Raw genomic sequence first — 17,965 nt, forward strand, 5'->3', positions numbered from 1 at the left:
GTGTGACGTCATATAGTGTTTTTGGTGTCCGCCGTCCCACTCCTACGTTCACTTGTGCCGTCGGACTCGTCAGTGTTTTGTGCGCCGTGCGAACGTGTTTTCAGTGTTGTTATCGTCACATGTGAACGACTCCGTGTATTTTGTGTCTCTGTGATCTCTCTCTTTTGCCCGTCACTTTGTTCATTGTCATTCACCATTTTTTATACTCTTGTAAAACGCTATGGCTGAAGAGCGGCGTAGTGTGCCGCTGCCAGCCTACCTGAGTTGTACAGGTTTTAAAATAACAATAAAGTAAAAAAAAAAAAAAACTAACTACGAATTGCTAATTGTGATAATTGGCCACAAGTTGACTTTTTTCATAGGAAATCGGAGAAGCATTCCCAAAAATGTGTGCTTCTCGATATCGTTTGCTCGTTAAGTAGCGCGGTATCTGGAGCTTTATTATAACAAAAGATCTCCATCTCTTCCATAAGGTCGAGGAATCGACCTTTTTTACCCTTGTGCAACAACTTCAATTGCGATGTCAAATCTGGAGTTGTATGACCAGGTGCTACCAGATGGGCTGCGAAATTCGATTATTCGGCAATATCATTCCTCTCAAGTGCAACGTGCTCACGGAACCTTGTTTCCAATTTTCGTCCGGTTTGCCCTATGTAACCTGCATTACACGTGGCACACATAAGTTTGTAAACACCTGATTCAGTTAAGACGTTGCGTTCACGAATGTTATTCCTTAAAAGCACGCCTAGTCTGTTCGTCGTCGAGAAACCTACATTAATATTCCTCTACTTGAATATTGTGGCAATTTTATTGCTAATGGGACCATAGAAAGGCAAAGTGATAAATTTTTGATATTTAGTTTCGCTTGTCTCATTCTGACTTAAATTATCTTTACTATATTTTTTGGATACCATCTCATAAATGTTCATGATTTATTTCAACGGGTAATTATTATTTCTTGCAATTTGTTTAACTATGTTTAACTCTTTCTCATGGTTTTCATTAGATAATGGTAATCGGAACATACGATGAAATGCAAAATGGAAAAACGCTTTTTTGTGTTGGTCAGGGTTTTGTGAACCATAATCTAAGATGATATCTGTGAATGTTGATTTTCTGTAAATGTCAAATGTATGTTTTCCATTTTCCCTTCTAATGGTCAGGTCTAAAAAATTAATGACTCCATTCTGTTCTTTTTCAACTGTGAAAGCAATTTTGTTGTGTAAACCGTTAAATGTACTAACGACTTCGTCAATATCAGATTGACTGCCATTAATAAGCAATAGCGCGTCGTCTACATATCTATAGTAGTAAACGATCTTTTTAGCTAGTGTGGGAAAATCTTTTAGTAATTTCAGTCCAAGATAGTTAATAAAGATGTCTGCCATAATCCCTGACACAGTGTTTCCCATGCTGAGTCCGTCTTTTTGGACATAAATTTTGTCGTTAAATGTGAAGTACCTACACTTTAAGCTGAATGATAATAGTTCTATGAACTCATTGATTTCCACGCTGGACATATTACTGTGGTTTCTGAGATTAGCGTCAATAATTTGTATTGTCTCCTCAATCGGGATATTCGTATATAAATTGACAATGTCCAGCGAAAGAAACGTCATAGTGTCTGTAATAGGTGTATCTTTTATTTTCTCTACTAATTGGGTACTATTTTTAATCGAGAACTGTTGCACAAATTTATAATGCTTATTCAAAATAGTTAGGCATTGTTTCGCAATATTCACCAACGGGCCCCCTCTCCCATCAACTACGGGCCTAATGGGATTAGATTGCTTATGAACCTTGAATTGTGATCGTAGCTTAGGAATTTTTGGATTCATTACCTTGAGATACTGTATCTCACGAGGGGCTATTACATTTGAAAGTGATTTAAGTATCTTATTTAACTTTCTTTGAATCTCATTCGTTGGGTCCCTCGCAATTGATGTAATACCGTTTTCTTATTATTGTTACAAAAGAAATGTACGTAGAAAAAACTTTACAATTTTTTCAAGAAAACGGTATTACATCAATTGCGAGGGACCAATGTCCAGCGTGGAAATCAATGAGTTCATAGAACTACTTCACATTTAACGACAAAATTTATGTCCAAAAAGACGGACTCAGCATGGGAAACTCTGTGTCAGGGATTATGGCAGACATCTTTATTAACTATCTTGAACAGAAATCACTAAAAGATTTTCCCACATTAGCTAAAAAGATCGTTTACTACTATAGATATGTAGACGACACGCTATTGCTTATTAGTGGCAGCCAATCTGATATTGACGAAGTCGTCAGTTCATTTAATGGTTTACACAACAAAATTGCATTCACAGTTCAAAAAGAATAGAATGGAGTCATTAATTTTTTAGACCTAACCATTAGAAGGGAAAATGGAAAACATACATTTGACATTTACAGAAAATCAACATTCACAGATATCATCTTAGATTATGGTTCACAACACCCTGATCAACACAAAAAAGCGTTTTTCAGTTTTGCATTTCATCGTATGTTCCGATTACCATTATCTAATGAAAACCATGAGAAAGATTTAAACATAGTTAAACAAATTGCAAGAAATAATAATTACCCGTTGAAATACGTCATGAACATTTATGAGATGGTATCCAAGAATGAGACAAGCGAAACTAAAAATCAAAAATTTATCACTTTGCCTTTCTATGGTCCCATTAGCAATAAAATTGCCACAATATTCAAGAAGAGGAATATTAATGTAGGTTTCTCGACGACGAACAGCCTAGGCGTGCTTTTAAGGAATAACATTCATGAACCCAACGTCTTACATGAATCAGGTGTTTACAAACTTATGTGTGCCACGTGTAATGCAGGTTACATCGGGCAAACCGGACGAAAATTGGAAACAAGGTTCCGTGAGCATGTTGCAGTTGACAGGAAAGATATTGCCGAAAAACCGAATTTCGCAGCCCATCTGGTAGCAACTGGTCATACAACTCCAGATTTGACATCGCAATTGAAGTTGTTGCACAGGGGTAAAAAAGGTCGATTCCTCGACCTTATGGAAGAGTGGAGATCTTTTGTCATAATAAAGCTCCAGATATCGAGGAGCACACATTTTTGGGAATACTCCTCCGATTTCCTATGAAAAAAGTCAACTTGCGGCCAATTATCACAATTAGCATTTCGTAGTTAGTTTTTTTTTTTTTTTTTTTTTTTTCTTTATTGTATTTCAATTCCCCATCGGGGCGGGCTGGCAGCAGCATATGCGCTGCTCTTCAGCCGAAAGACATAGAACAAAACAATAGAAGACATTTAAAAACAGCAAAGGAGAGAAGAAGGCGAACATAGATATAAAAAGGGAGAACATCAAGGAAGGCAATATACAAAAAAACGGGGTGACTGTAAAATGGAGATAAAAAAAAACTGTTTAAAAGTAGCACACACAAAAAGCCACACACTGCGACGATTAAAAGAACACAAGGCACAGTATGACTGGAGCATAAAGGTGTTGACGGATGGCATAGCACACAACGTAACACTGACGGCGAACCTCAAGGCAGTACACAATTAAAATCACACCTCTTGACGCACACGAGAAACAGCACTAAACACAACACTGACGTGGCACACCGATGATGATCAATACAGAGGATCTGCCAGGTTCAAGGAGATGAGGGAGACCTGAAGAAGGGAGGGAGGGGAAGAGATGGGGGAGGGGAATGGGGGGCGCGCGGAAGAGGGCCAGGTAGGGAGGGATGTGGGAAGGAGAGAGGCAAGTATGGGGTGCAGGGTCTCAGGGGAGGGGGGGATGGAGGAAAATCCGCTCTGTGAGAAGGAGGAAAGAGGAGAAGGGGGCCCTGGGGAGGGGGGGGGGGGGGAACAAGGCCGGGTTATAGTTGGAAGGAAGGGTATATGTCACGGCGAAGTTCGTCATCCGGGAGGGGGAGGCGTTGGAAATTGCCCTGATGAAGGAGATGGAGGGTGTGGAGGTGGAGAGACGGAGGGATACAGCGATAGAGGCGCGGCAACGGGCGGGGGGTGGAGAGGAAGGAGGAAACCAGAGGGTGGGGGGGATCAACCCTGCGAACAATGTAAAGGATGCGGAGATGTTGGAGGAACAAGAGGAGGTGGGGGAAGGGGATCAGTTCATACAGGAGCCGTGTGGGGGAAGGAAGGCGGATACGGAAGGCAAGGCGGAGCGCATGGCGTTCAAGGATTTGGAGAGCCTTGTAAAAGCGGGTGGGGGCGGAGATCCAGGCGACGCTGGCATAACAGAGGATAGGACGGATGAGGGATTTGTAGGTGTGGAGGATGGTAGAAGGATGCAATCCCCATGTCCGGCCAGACAGGAGTTTCAGCAGGCGGAGGTGGGAATGGGCTTTCTGCTGGATGGTCAGGAGATGAGGGGTCCAGGTGAGGTGTCGGTCAAGGGTGAGGCCAAGGTATTTCAGGGTGGGGGTGAGTTGGATAGGACGACCATAAAGGGTGAGGAAGAAATCATGGAGGCGAAAGGAGCGAGTGGTGCGGCCTATGATGATTGCCTGGGTTTTGGAGGGGTTGCGACGGAGGAGCCACTGGTTACACCAAGTGGTGAACTGGTTAAGGTGGGTTTGGAGGGTACGTTGAGACCGTTGAAGGGTAGGATAGAGAGCCAGGAAGGCGGTGTCATCAGCATATTGGAGAAGGTGGAGTGGTGGGGGTGGCTTGGGCGTATCAGCTGTATACAAGAGATAAAGGAGAGGGGAGAGGACAGAACCCTTGGGGACGCCAGCTGTGGGATAAAAGATACGGGAGTTGGTGTTGTGGAGGGTGACATAGGAAGGACGGTGCGAGAGGAAGGAAGCGACCAGACGGACAAAATTGATAGGCAGGGCGTAGGTTTGGAGTTTAAAGAGGAGACCGGGATGCCATACACGGTCATAGGCATTTTGGAGGTCAAGGGAAACAAAAATGGCGGAGCGACGGGAGTTGAGCTGGAGGGACAGAAGGTGAACAAGGTTGAGGAGTTGGTCGTCAGCAGAGAAGGAGGGTCGGAAGCCACACTGGGTAAGGGGGAGGAGGTGGTGTTGAGCAAGGTGCCGATGGATACGGTGGGAGAGGATGGATTCAAAGACCTTACTGAAGATGGAGGTGAGGCAGATGGGACGATATGAAGAGGCGCAGAAGGGGGTTTGTTGGGTTTGAGGAATAGGAGGACGCGGGAGGTCTTCCACAGGTCAGGGTAGAAGCCAGTAGAGAGGATGACATTATAGAGATGGGCGAGGACAGTTAGGAAGGAATAGGGGCTTTCTCGAAGGTGACGGTAGGTGACACAGTCGTGACCAGGGGCCGTGTTGCGTTTGGACTGGAGGAGAAGTTTAATGTCTTGTGCTGTGATGGGAGTGTTGACGTCGGAGGGGGGCAACTGCCCCAAGTACTGGAGAATAGGAGCAAGTGGAGCGACTGAGGTATCAGCACGTTCCATGACGGTGGGGAAAAGAGAATAATCAAAGTGGGGATCATCGGGGATGGAGAAGACCTCGGAAAGGTGGGAAGCGAAGTGGTTGGCCTTACTGAGGTTGTCCGGAAGGGGGCGATCGTTATGGAAAAGGGGGTAGTGGGGAGTGGAAAGGGAACCAGTAAGACGATGGAAGGCGGACCAGTACTTGGAGGAGTTGATAGGGAAGGTGGCATTGAGTCTTGTGCAGGTCTGGCGCCAGTCCCGGCGTTTCGTTGCTGTAATAAGGTTTCGTACGTGTCGCTGTATTTGCCGGTGGCGTTGGAGTGTATCCCTGTCACGAGTGCGGAGGAAGGAGCGATAGAGGCGGCGGGATTCACGGAGGAGGAGGACAGTCCGCGGAGGGAGAGTGGGACGGTGTGGGTGGATGGTTTTAGTAGGAACATGGGCCTCCACGGCGTCAGTAATTACCGTCTGAAGGAAGGACGAGGCGCGGATGATGTCGTCAGGATGGCGATAGGTAAGAGGGTGGCTTTCGACCTGGGTGGAGATGGAGTCCCGGTAGGCATCCCAGTTGGCACGGCGATAGTCATGGACGACCTTGGGAGGGAGTGCAGGTTGCAGAGCCGGAGGGGGGCGCTTTGCAGACGTTATGGTGAGAAGGACAGGGAGGTGACCGCTACCTGTGGGGTCAAGGACGGCGACAGTGATACGCCCAAGGAGGTTGGCGGAGGCAATGACAACATCGGGGGTGGTGTTACTTTCGGGTCGGGTGTGCTGGGGAATGGGAACAAGGTCACCCTGGATTGTGGAGAGGAACTGATGCCACCGCCGAAGGGCAGCAGGAGTGCGGCTATGGATGTTGAGGTCGGCGGCAATCACATAGGTGGAGAAGGTGTGGTCAATGTGTGAGATGAAGTCATAAGGAAGAGGAGCAGTGGAGCGGACATAGATGGTGGCACAGGTAATGGTGAGGGAGGGGAAGAAGACGCTAAGGATAAGGTGTTCAGTGGGGTCATTGAGGAGAGGTTGTGGCCGGACGGGGATATGCTTAAGGTGGCCAATCGCGACTCCACCCTGCGCACGAGGACCAGGAGCATCAGTGCGGTGGAGGATATAGGGGGAGGTGCGGATAGAATGGTGGGGCTGGAGAAAGGTTTCGTTCAAGAGGAAGGTGTCGACCTGGAGGTGGGAGAGGGTGTGCATGAGGAGGTATTTGTTGGAGCAGAAGGAGCGAATGTTCTGGAAGAGGATGCGAGACTCGTGCCGCACCATGACGGGAAGGAGGGGGGGAAGAGAGGGAAGGGAAGAGACTTAAACTAGGGTGTCGAGGCGGGTGAAGGTGAAGTGGGCTTGGTTGTGGGAGTAAGTGGCGAATGTGTTCAGGTGGAAAACAGAGCGAGCAGCAAGGGATATTTGTTGGAAGGTGTGCGGGCGCTGAAAAGGGTGAATGTTTTGGAGTACAACGGTAATGAACCGGATGATGTCCTCGGCCGTGGGGGGTGGATGGAGGGAATTGTTAGGATGGACAGGAGGATCGACGGGACGAACTGGGACTGTAAGTTTAGGGGTGGCTGGAGGGGGTTTAGCTTTACACTTGTGGGAGTATGTGGGATGAGGGCCATTGCAGGTATTACAGGAAGGAGGAGCAGCGAGGTTGGGGCAGTTCTTGAGAAAGTGGGAGGCCTTGCAATGGGGACAGGTGGGGGGGGGGGGTTTTGCAGTTGGGAGTCAGGTGGTCATTGTACATCAGGCACCGCTGGCAACGGTAGGATTGGGGAGGGGATTTGGAGGATTCAACAGGGTGGCGACGGTGGTATATCAGGGCACCCTGGGTGAGGAGATGGTCTATGGATGGGGCGGACTCTGAGAATACCCGCATGAGGTAGGTGGGACCAGAGGCATTGTGGATACGGCGGGCAGAGCGGATGTCCAAGTCCGGGTGGGAGTTCAGTTCTACCAACACTTCATCCTCTGTGATCACCGGGCTGAGCTTAGTGATCACAGCGGTGTAGGTGGGGGGGCGACGGGGAGGCTGGGGCTGATGTGGAGTGGAAGCAGAAAGGAAGGGTGTCAGAGAGGCGTGGGGCCAAACATAACTCGTGGGAGTTTTCGCAGAAGGTCTGTGTGAAAGGATGGGGACGGGGACTTGATAAGGACTGAGTCCCTGCGGGGAATGAGTTGGGAGATGGGAGCACCAGGTAAGTACTTTCGTATTTCCTTGGTGAGGGTACGAGCATCGAGGAACTTAGGATCGGGAGTTGACAGGACAAAGGTGTGGAGGGTGGGGGCCAAGGTAGGGGTGGCAGGAGGAGGGGTGGTGTCCATGGTGACGGCAGGGGGAGGGGGAGGGGGAGGTGGTGTTGATTTTTTGTGGGAAGTGGCGGGAGCAGAGTCGGTAAGGACGCGCTTTTGTGGTTTTTTGGAGACTGGAGGCTGGGAGGAGGGGAGAGGGACAGGGAGGAGAGGGAGGTGGCGGGTGGCAGATCCCTGTGGCGTAATGGATGGTACCGGAGAAGCACATGGTTCAGTGGTGGTGATGGTGGCTCGGCGCGACGTGATGCGTGCGGGGAGATGCAGAAGACGAAGCGACGGGGTCGGTGAGAGAGGGGAAGCCAACCACCTGAGGGGCGGCAGCAGAGGCGGCAACAGAGGCGTACGTGAGGGCGGGGGTAGTAGTGGGAGCTGTTGAGGGTGTGGAGGCTGGAGGAAGGGTGTAGAGGTGTGGGTATACAGCAGGGGAGGGGATAGGGGGAGTGGGTAAGTGGGGGAAGGGAAGGGGAGGTGGAAGGAGGGAGGCCAGATGCGGCACTCCTGGAAGTGACGGTGGGAGAGGGGGGAGGGGGAGGTGTAGATGACGGTGGGCGGTGGGAGTACTCATTGCAGACGAATGGCGACGGACAGACGGACATGCAGCAGGCGGCGTCGGCGATGGGGCAGCGGCGAACAGACGGACGAACCAGCAGGCGGCGGCGGCGGCGGCGGCGGCGGCGGCGGCGGTTACGACGACGGCGATGGACAGCCAGCAGGCGGGCGGGCGGACGGACGGACGGACGGACGGATGGACGAACAGCGACAGCAGCGGGCAGACAGACAGACAGACACACACACACACACACACACACACACACACAATCTTCGAAGACGGAGATTCCACCCTGAGAGTAGCCCAGGCTTTGCAATCTGACGCTTTCGGAGGAGGGGATCCAACCCTCTAGATGTGTCGTAGTTAGTTGCTTGTTATCCCTTATATACAACGCCTCAGTCATAGTTGCTACGAGAACACTTACAATGGCCGCTATTCCAACTATCTCAACACATAGACACACATGTTTCGGTTTGCTTTAATAACATTACTAATTTCGGTTTTTAAAAAAGATGCTCCATTTTTGATCCGTAATTTGCAGAACTCATGGACGCCTACTGAACATAATTTTACTACAGTCGACATCTCTTAGGCGTTGACACAAAGTAATACGAACCAGTTATCACTTTACGTAATTATTATTAATGTATGTTAACAATTCCTTTGCTGTTTGAATAAGTGCTGGATATCGTGCATAGCCTATGTTTAATTTCTCTAAAGTACGATGTATATTTTTGGTTATAAGTGGCACTATTACCTGTCCTTCCTCATGATGGTTTCTCGGTGTTTGATGTATACTACCTGTTCGCACCTTACATTTTCAAATGTATTTCAAATACACAATTAGAATTATAGGTACCAGGCATCTCTGGCGGTACACCCAAAGGTTGCCGCCCTTTCGATAGTGCGATTTCAGCGCTTATCGAAGTTCTAGGTGTTACGGGAGCCAGCCAGCCAGCCAGCCAGCCAGCCAGCCCGTCCGCCCAGCAGCAGCAGCAGCAGCAGCAGCAGAAGCAGTGGTCCCCGGGTCCCGGCCTGCAGCAGCAGCCAGCCAGCCAGCCAGCCAGCCAGCCAGCCAGCCAGCCAGCCAGTCCTCCTCCTGTGGCAGCAGCAGCAGCAGCAGCAGTGGTAGAAGCGGTCCGGCCGGCAGCAGCAGCAGCAGCAGCAGCCCCGGCCCCGTCCGCGGCAGCAGCAGCTGCGGCGTTCCTGCCACCCGCCGTCGCCGTCGCCGTCGCCGTCGCCGTCGCCGTCGCCGTCGCCGTCGCCGTCCGACCCTGGTCTTCGTTCGTCTGCGTCTCCGTCTGTTTCCCAGTTTGTGTCCTTTCCTTTTCGTGCTGTGCGTTTTTTCTCCCTGTCTTCATGTCCGCCCCCACCACCACCGCCACCACTACCACCACCGCCATCGTCTATACATCCCCTTAAGCCGCCTCCACCACTATAACTTGGTGTGCCCAGTCACACCCCCCCTCCTTCCCTCCCACCTCTCCTTACTCTCCCTTCGCCTTCGCTCTTTGTCGCCCCCTCTCCCCCTTCTTCCTCTCGCTCCTCTCGCTCTGATCCTTTACCCCCACTCCCCCAGCCTGTCACTGCAGCTCCGGTTAGGGTGGTGGCCCGTCGGGCCACTGTCCACGCCCAGCTATCCCCGTCGCCATCGCCATCACCGCCACCAACCGTCATCATCATCGCCGTCACCGTCGCCTTCGCCTTCGCCGTCACCGTCACCATCTCCAGCGCCGACTGCTGCGTCCACGCCGGGACCTGTCCCTTCCCACCACCTCCCCATTGCTCCCGTCCCTCATGTCACCACCCACCCTTCTGCCGCCGTCAAACGCCCTAGTGGCACCCCCACCTCCTCCGCTCCCAAAAAGGCCCCGCCCCGACCTCTGCCTCCCCCCCCAGAGTGCCATGGATATCTCCCCGCCTGGCCCTGCTCCCACCTCCTCCTCCTCCTCCTCCTCCTCCTCCTCCTCCTCCTCCCCCCCCAGGTTATGCAAATATCTCCTGTCCCGTCCCGATCCTTCCTTTCTCGAGGCCCGAAATCTCTCTCTCCTCCTTCGCCAACATTTCCCTGGTGCCCCCATCTCTCTCCTTACTCCCAGATGGGATTCTGTTCTTATCTCCTCCCCCAGGCCAACCCTCCATACTGACATCCTCTCCCGCCTCCCCATCACCCGTTTTGGTCCTAACGCCTCCATTACCGCTGCTCCTTCTCCATCTCCTACCCACCAACCCCAACCCCCGCGTCGCCCGCCAACCCTCACCGCCGTGATCACATGGCTCAGTCCGTCGATCACGGAGGCGGAGGTGTTGGCGGACCTCAAGGCCCATCCCACGCTGGAGGTGCGGGCGGTCCGCCGCATTTTCAACTCGGCCGGCCCCACCCGCCTTATGCGGGTTTTCTCTGAGGACGCCCCCTCCATTGACCGTCCCCTAAAGGAGGGTGCCCTCCTCTTCCACCAGCGGTACAAGGTCGACCCCTCCCGTTCCCCTCCTCAATCCCTGCGCTGCCAGAGGTGTCTGCGCTATAATGCGCACCCAACAGCTGAGTGCCGCGAGGCTCCCACCTGCCCGCATTGTCGGCAAGCGCACTTCCTCCGGCAGTGCCCTAACCTCCAATTCCCTCCCTCCTGTAATACCTGCAATCTCCCCCATCCCACCTACTCCCAAAAGTGTAAAGCCCGACCTCCTCCAACCACTCCTGAGCTCACCGTACCTGTCCGTCCTCTGGACGCCCCCCACCCCTCCTGGCATTCCCTTCGTCCCCCCCCCCCCCACCGCTGAGGACATCATCAGGTTCCTCACCATCGTCCTCCAGAATGTTCATCCCCTTCAGCGCCCCCACACCCTCCAACAGATCTCCCTCCCCACCCGTTCCATTTTTCACCCTAAAATGTACGCCACCTATTCCAACAACCAGGCCCATTTCACCTTCTCCCGTCTTGACACCCTCGTCTAAGTCCCTGTCATGGCGTGACAGCACCGTATACTTTTCAACAACATCCGCTCCCTTCCTGCCAACAAGAACCTCTTCCTGCACACCCTTGCTACCCACCGTGTGGATGCCTTCCTCCACAATGAAACCTTCCTCCAACCCCACCACTCCGTCCACACCTCCCCCTATCTCCTCCACCGCTCCAATAATCCCCTCCCAGTTGCGCGTGGTGGAGTTGCCATTGGTCACCAACGCCAGATCCCCGTTCGGCTCCAACCTCTCCTTCCCGACCCCACCGAACATCTGATCGTTAGTCTCTTCTTCCCCGGCCTTACCATTACCTGTGCCACCATCTATGTCCGCCCCAACGCCCCTCTTCCTTTCGACTTCCTCTCCCACATCGACCGTACCTTCTCCTCCTACGTGATCGCCGCCGACCTCAACGTCCACAGTCGCTCCGCTGCCCAGTTACGACGGTGGCATCGGTTCCTCTCCTCCCTTCAAGGCGACCTCGTCCCCATCCCCCAGCACACCCGTCCTGAATCCAACTCCACTGCCGATGTTATTCTCTCCTCCCCGAACCTCCTTGGTCGCATTACGGTGGATGTCCTGGAGCCTATTGGTAGCGACCATCTCCCTGTACTCCTCACCGTCTCAGACGGTCGTCGCCCCCGCCCCGACCCTCGTAATGACCCTCCCCCTAAGTACATTCATGACTATTCCCGTGCCAACTGGAATGCCTACCGGGTTGCCCTTTCCACCCAGGTCGATAGCCACCCTCTCACCTATCGCCATCCCGATGATGTCACCCATGCTGCCTCCTTTCTCCAGCAGACCTTGTCTGAGGCCGTGGAGGCCCACGTCCCCACTGTTGCCATCCACCCCCACCGTCCTACCTTACCCCCACAGGCCGTCCTCCTCCTCCGTGAATCCCGTCGTCTCTACCGCGCCTTCCTCCGCACGCGTGACCCGGACACACTACGACGCCACCGGCAACTCCAGCGACACATTTGTAATTTGCTCACGGCTAAGAAACGCCGGGACTGGCGACAGACATGCACCCATTTAAATGCTACCCTCCCTATAAACTTGTCCAAGTTCTGGTCTGCCTTCCGTCGCCTTACCGGAACTAAACCCTCCCCCTACTATCCTCTTCTCCATGATGATCACCCCTTCCCTGACGCCCTTAATAAGGCCAATCACTTTGCCTCCTACCTGTCCGATGTGTTTTCTATCCCCGATGATCCCCAGTTCGATTACTCTCTCTTCCCGGATATCCGCGATCGAACTGACATCTCTGTCCCTCCCCTCGCTCCTGGTTTCCAGTACTTGGACAACATTGCACACACGGATCTCAGTACTCCTATCACTACACAGGATCTCATTGCTACACTCCGCACAAAACGCAACACCGCTCCTGGTCACGATCGTGTCACCTACCGTCAACTTCGTGAAGCTCCTGTCTCTTTTCTCTCCATCCTGGCCAGGCTCTACAATGTAGTCCTGTCCACCGGTTACTACCCCGACCGGTGGAAAACCTCCCGTATCCTCATGTTCCCTAAACCCGGCAAAGCACCGTCCGACGATCTTCTCCTTCACCTCACTCATCTCCTTTCCGAACAGCTCAATTTCCGTCGCTCAGCAATCTTCCTCTCTCTTGACCTCGAACGCGCTTATGACCGCGTATGGCATTCCGGACTCCTCTTCAAGCTCCAAACCTTCGCCCTTCCCATTAACTACGTCCGTCTGATCGGTTCCTTTCTCTCCCGCCGTCCTTCCTATGTCACCATCCATAACACCGATTCCTACACCTTTTTCCCCTCTGCCGGTGTGCCCCAAGGCTCCGTCCTCTCCCCCATCTTTACCTGTTGTACACGGCGGACATGCCGCCGCCGTCACCCCCTGTCCACCTTCTCCAGTTTGCCGATGACACCGCATTCCTTGCCCTTGCCCCCACCCTGCAACGCTCCCAACGCCTTCTCCAATCCCATCTTGACCGGTTCACCGCTTGGTGCAACCAGTGGTTGCTCAACGTCAATCCTTCCAAAACCCAGGCGATCATTGTAGGCAAAACCGCCCCTTCCTTCCGCCTCCTTGATTTCTATCTCACGGTCTATGGCCGTCCCATTGCCCTCACTCCCACCCTTAAGTACCTTGGCGTCACCCTCGACCGTCGCCTCTCCTGGACTCCCCACCTCCGGACAATCCAAGCCAAGGCACGCTCCCGACTCAGTCTCCTCAAGCTCCTCTCCGGCCGTACGTGGGGTCTGGACCCCTCCACCATCCTCCACACCTATAAATCCCTCATCCGCCCTATCCTTTGTTATACCCATCAAGCATGGATCTCCGCTCCCCCTCCCTTTTATAAATCCCTCCAAATCCTTGAACACCATGCTGTCCGCCTTGCCTATCGCATCCGTCTCCCCTCCCCCACGCGGATCCTGTATGACCTCATCCCCTTCCCCCACCTCCTCCTTTTCCTTGAAAGGATACGGATCCTGTACACCTCTCGCAAACTTGATCCTCCTCACCCGCTCGTCTCCCCGACCCTCTCCCACCCCCGCCCGCTGCCGCGCCTGTATTCCCACGTCCCACCCGGTCTCCATCTCTCGACCCTCCTTACCCTCTCCCAAGGTGGCTTCCGCCAGCTCCCTCTCCCTGATGATGCCCTCCTCCCGTCCTTCTACCCTTCCTACCAACTTTGATCCTCCCGCCCTCCTCCTGTACTTACTCCTCTGGGCACCCTCCCTCCCTTCTCTCCCTTTTCCCTCCCTCCTCCTTTTCTCCCCCCTCGTCCCCCGGGCCTCCTCTCCCTGTCCCTCTCCTCCTGTCCCCGTCTCCTAAGCCATGGCATCCTCTTTTCCTCCCCTCTCCCCTTCCTCACCCCTGTTCGCCTCTTGGCAGGTCCCCGGACTCGCACACGCTCAGTGGACATTCGCGCGCCGGAGATCACCGCCATCAGTGTATCGTGTGTGCCATCATGTTTAGTGTTCAGTTTCGCCGTCACACTCCATTGTTCACCAGTGCCATCGTCTTCTTCAGTGTTTGTGCATCAGGTCAACAGTTCGTAGTGTGGATTGTCATCAAGTTTGAACGGCTTCTTGTGCCTTTATGTTCATGTGTCTCCTGTTTTTTCCCGCCGATTTTCTAAGTGATGTCTCTTCTTTGATTATCTACTTGTACTCTCTTCGGCTGAAGAGCGGCGTATTGTGCTGCTGCCAGCCTACCTGATTGTTCAGGTGTCAAAATAACAATAAAGTAAAAAAAAATTATAGGTACTCCCTCCCTTCTCTTCTCTTCCCTTCTTTTTCCTTTTCCCCATCCCCTCCCTCCCCCCTTTTCCACCCGGGCTTCCTCTCCCCCTTTCTCCCTCCCCCCCTCTCTCCCCTGCCCGTGGCGTCTCTGCTCTCCCCTCTCGCTTTCCCACTCCCCTTCCTCCTCCTCCTCTCTTGGCAGGTCCCTGGACTCGCACACGCATAGTGAACTTTCGCGCGCCGGAGATCGTCGCCTTCTGTGTCTCGTGTGTGTGACGTCGTTTAGTGTTTTTTGGTGTCCGCCGTCCCACTACTACGTTCACTTGTGCCGTCGGATTCATCAGTATTCTGTGCGCCGTGCCAACGTGATTTCAGTGTTGTTTCGCCACGTGTGAACGACTTCGTGTTTTTTGTGTCTCTGTGACCTCTCTCTTTTGCCCGTCACTTTGTTCACTATCATTCTCCATTCTTATACTATTGTAAACGCTATGGCTGAAGAGCGGCGTAGTGTGCCGCTGCCAGCCTACCTGATTTGTACAGGTTTTAAAATAACAATAAAGTAAAAAAAAAATTATAGGTACTTCTTAAGTCTGCTTGTATTTCATATGGGTCCCACTACTACTATAAGTATGTAAAATCAAATTAGTTTATTAATTTTCAAAACTGGTTGCTTGGCAACTTCATTACTGTTTTATCAACCTGTGAATGTACATATGGGTTCTGACCCAGTGGTTATGCGGAAGCGTACAACCAGTGATGGGACGAATGATATGTACATTATCACGCCGTCAAATATGATAACAAAATTGATACTCTACACCCTCAAAACTTTTTTTAATATTATTTAATGGCATATGAATTGTTACTTAGTGGCTTTTTCGGACCATTACTATTTTATATATTTGACTTCTCAGTTTTAACGTAATATTTACGTAAATCAAGAACCATGTACTTCTAACCTCCCACGCCAAATGATGGGGCTGTGTTTTACAGTAAGCAACCGTGTATATTTGATGTCACGTATGTATGGGTTCTGTCCCAGTGCTTATGCGGAAGCCTATAATCACTGTTATAACACTGCTAGCTTGCCCAAAGGGACAAACGAGACGTACATCAGCATGTCGGTTAAATATGATAACAAAATTGTTTATCCACACATACAAACATTTTTGTAATGAACATTGTGTTTCACGGCATTTTAATTATTAAGTAATGGCAGTTTCGTACTGTTATTATTTTTTATATATTTGACTCCTTAGTCTTAACGTAACATTTTACGTAATCACGAACGTTGTACTTCTAACTTCCCACGCCAGATGGTGGGTATAATGTTTTTTTTAAAAACCTGTGTTACACCTCATTTCATGTTATTCATTTATTATTATTTTTTCATTATCTTTTGCTCTTTTATATGTCCTGCACTCTGACAACTTATCATCGATCTGTTTCATGTTTTATAAGTTTGTTTTTTTAAAAAAAAACAATACGCCAATGTATTTTAGATATTTCCTTCCAACATCGTCTGCTATGTGTTGTACGTACATTTTAAATTTGAATTACTGCACGGTTCACAAATGCACAAGAGTTATTTAGTGTTAATATCTCGCAAAACCAGTAATACTATGTCTTCACGTGACACATGTCACATAGAGGGCGTGTCAAGCCCCGTCACACCGAGGTCTGCTGAACAAGTGCATGTAAACAGCGACCTCAGTCTATGTGATCGCCGTAAGCTTATTGACACCAGTGCTTACTAATTTAAGTTATATATTACAGGTATGTTCCTAACAAGTGTTATCTTCATATGCAGATGTAATTGTGATTTTCTGTTTTATACTCTCTGATCGTAATGTGAAAAAACTTTTAACTTCTAGCGCTGAAGATGGTCACTAAGTGACCGACAATCGATTTAGCGATAATAAACAAAAATATACGACCAATGCTGTCTCTCCTTTCAAGTTATGGTCTTGATAATGACCTTATCTCAAGGTCACTGATAATGATTTCACTGTCAGATTGAACCAGAGGTAGTTGAGTGAGATCGCCCGACATTTCCCCTCACCTGGGGAACCGCCTTCTAGCCCACACACCTCAGGCAGTTATGTGAAGTCACCCTATAGAATTACCATCCTGTCCACATACCCCAGCCCTACCATCTCCCTCCTGGACCAATATAATTCAACCCCCTCCGCATCCTTTATAACTTGAGCAATTGATTGGGCAATGGCAGTCTTGTCCTGAGTAATTGCTATAAATAATTAGTTAATTTTTTATTACAATTAAATGAGCTTTATCCCGCTGCTCTTGACATCATGTCAGCGCAATGTTATGTCAACATCACGATGCTCTCAGTCAGTCACACTGCAAACTGTACCCAAAGCTATGGAAAAATCTGAATTATTTACCAGTCATGATCTGCTCCTCGCCATGTAAAGAATGTGCTCGGTAGTGAGAGGATCAGTTCAAATGGATCAAATGGCTCTGAGCACTATGGGAATTAATATCTTAGGTCATCAGTCCCCCAGAACTTAGAACTACTTAAACCTAACTAACCTAAGGACATCACACACATCCATGCCCGAGGCAGGATTCGAACCTGCAAGTGTAGCGGTCGCGAGGTTCCAGACTGAAGCGCCTAGAGCCGCTCGGCCACACAGGCCGGCAGAGGATCAGTGTGGGTAATCGTTATAATTAACATATTAATTGTATTATTACTCTAATCGCACGATTTTGGTCATTCGAGAAGCCATCAGTGACCAGCCATTACCCCCAGGCAGAAGAAGAAGATGACATGAAAGTAATCTTATAATTAATTGCTTTATTGAATTTATTTGTTGTAGTTTTTACCTATTTTTATTCAACTACCAACTTTTCTATGCTAAATACAATGGCAACAAATTACTGCAGTGCATAATTTAATAAGAAATATGCTCTTGCCAAGCCTTTAAATGTTGGAGATGGATCACAGTGTGACAGATAAACAAATAAACTCTTGCTAAACCATCCCTTCATTACTAGTATGCGTGAGTCTCATAATGTATGTGTTAAATGAGCCCATTCCCCTGTTGGTAGAAATAATGTCAGACTATATTCTGAAAAATCTCATTAAATATTAAGAAGATGTATGATGTTAGACATAGCGTGAGAAGTCATAGCAAAATTCTGTAAGCACTGTAGTTTTACCAGTTTCCAAGATTGTCAGTGAGAGACAAATATAAGTAAAATGTGTACACTATGTGACCAAACGTATCTGGACACCTGGCTGAAAATGACTTACAAGTTGGTGGCGCCCTCCTTCGGTAATGCTGGAATCCAATATGGTGTTGGCCCACCCTTACCCTTAATGGCAGCTTTCACTCTCGCAGGCATTCGTTGAGTCGGGTGCTGGGAGGGTTCTTGGGCAATGGCAGCTCATTCTTTACGGAGTACTGCACTGAGGAAAGGTATCGATGTTGGTGGATGAGGCCTGGCACGAATTCGGCGATCCAAAACAC

General features: G+C 50.3%; 1 protein-coding gene across 1 annotated transcript in view; it reads left to right on the plus strand.

Annotated features, from left to right (window-relative positions):
* LOC124722606 overlaps positions 1-17,965 on the plus strand; it is a 140,634-nt gene that overhangs the window by 105,653 nt on the left and 17,016 nt on the right. The window contains exon 14 of the mRNA XM_047247746.1: positions 9,220-9,413. Coding sequence (XP_047103702.1) covers positions 9,220-9,413 — 194 coding nt within the window. The remainder of the gene's footprint in view (positions 1-9,219; positions 9,414-17,965) is intronic.

This window comes from Schistocerca piceifrons, chromosome X (assembly GCF_021461385.2).
Source record: "Schistocerca piceifrons isolate TAMUIC-IGC-003096 chromosome X, iqSchPice1.1, whole genome shotgun sequence".
Lineage (NCBI taxonomy): Eukaryota > Metazoa > Arthropoda > Insecta > Orthoptera > Acrididae > Schistocerca > Schistocerca piceifrons.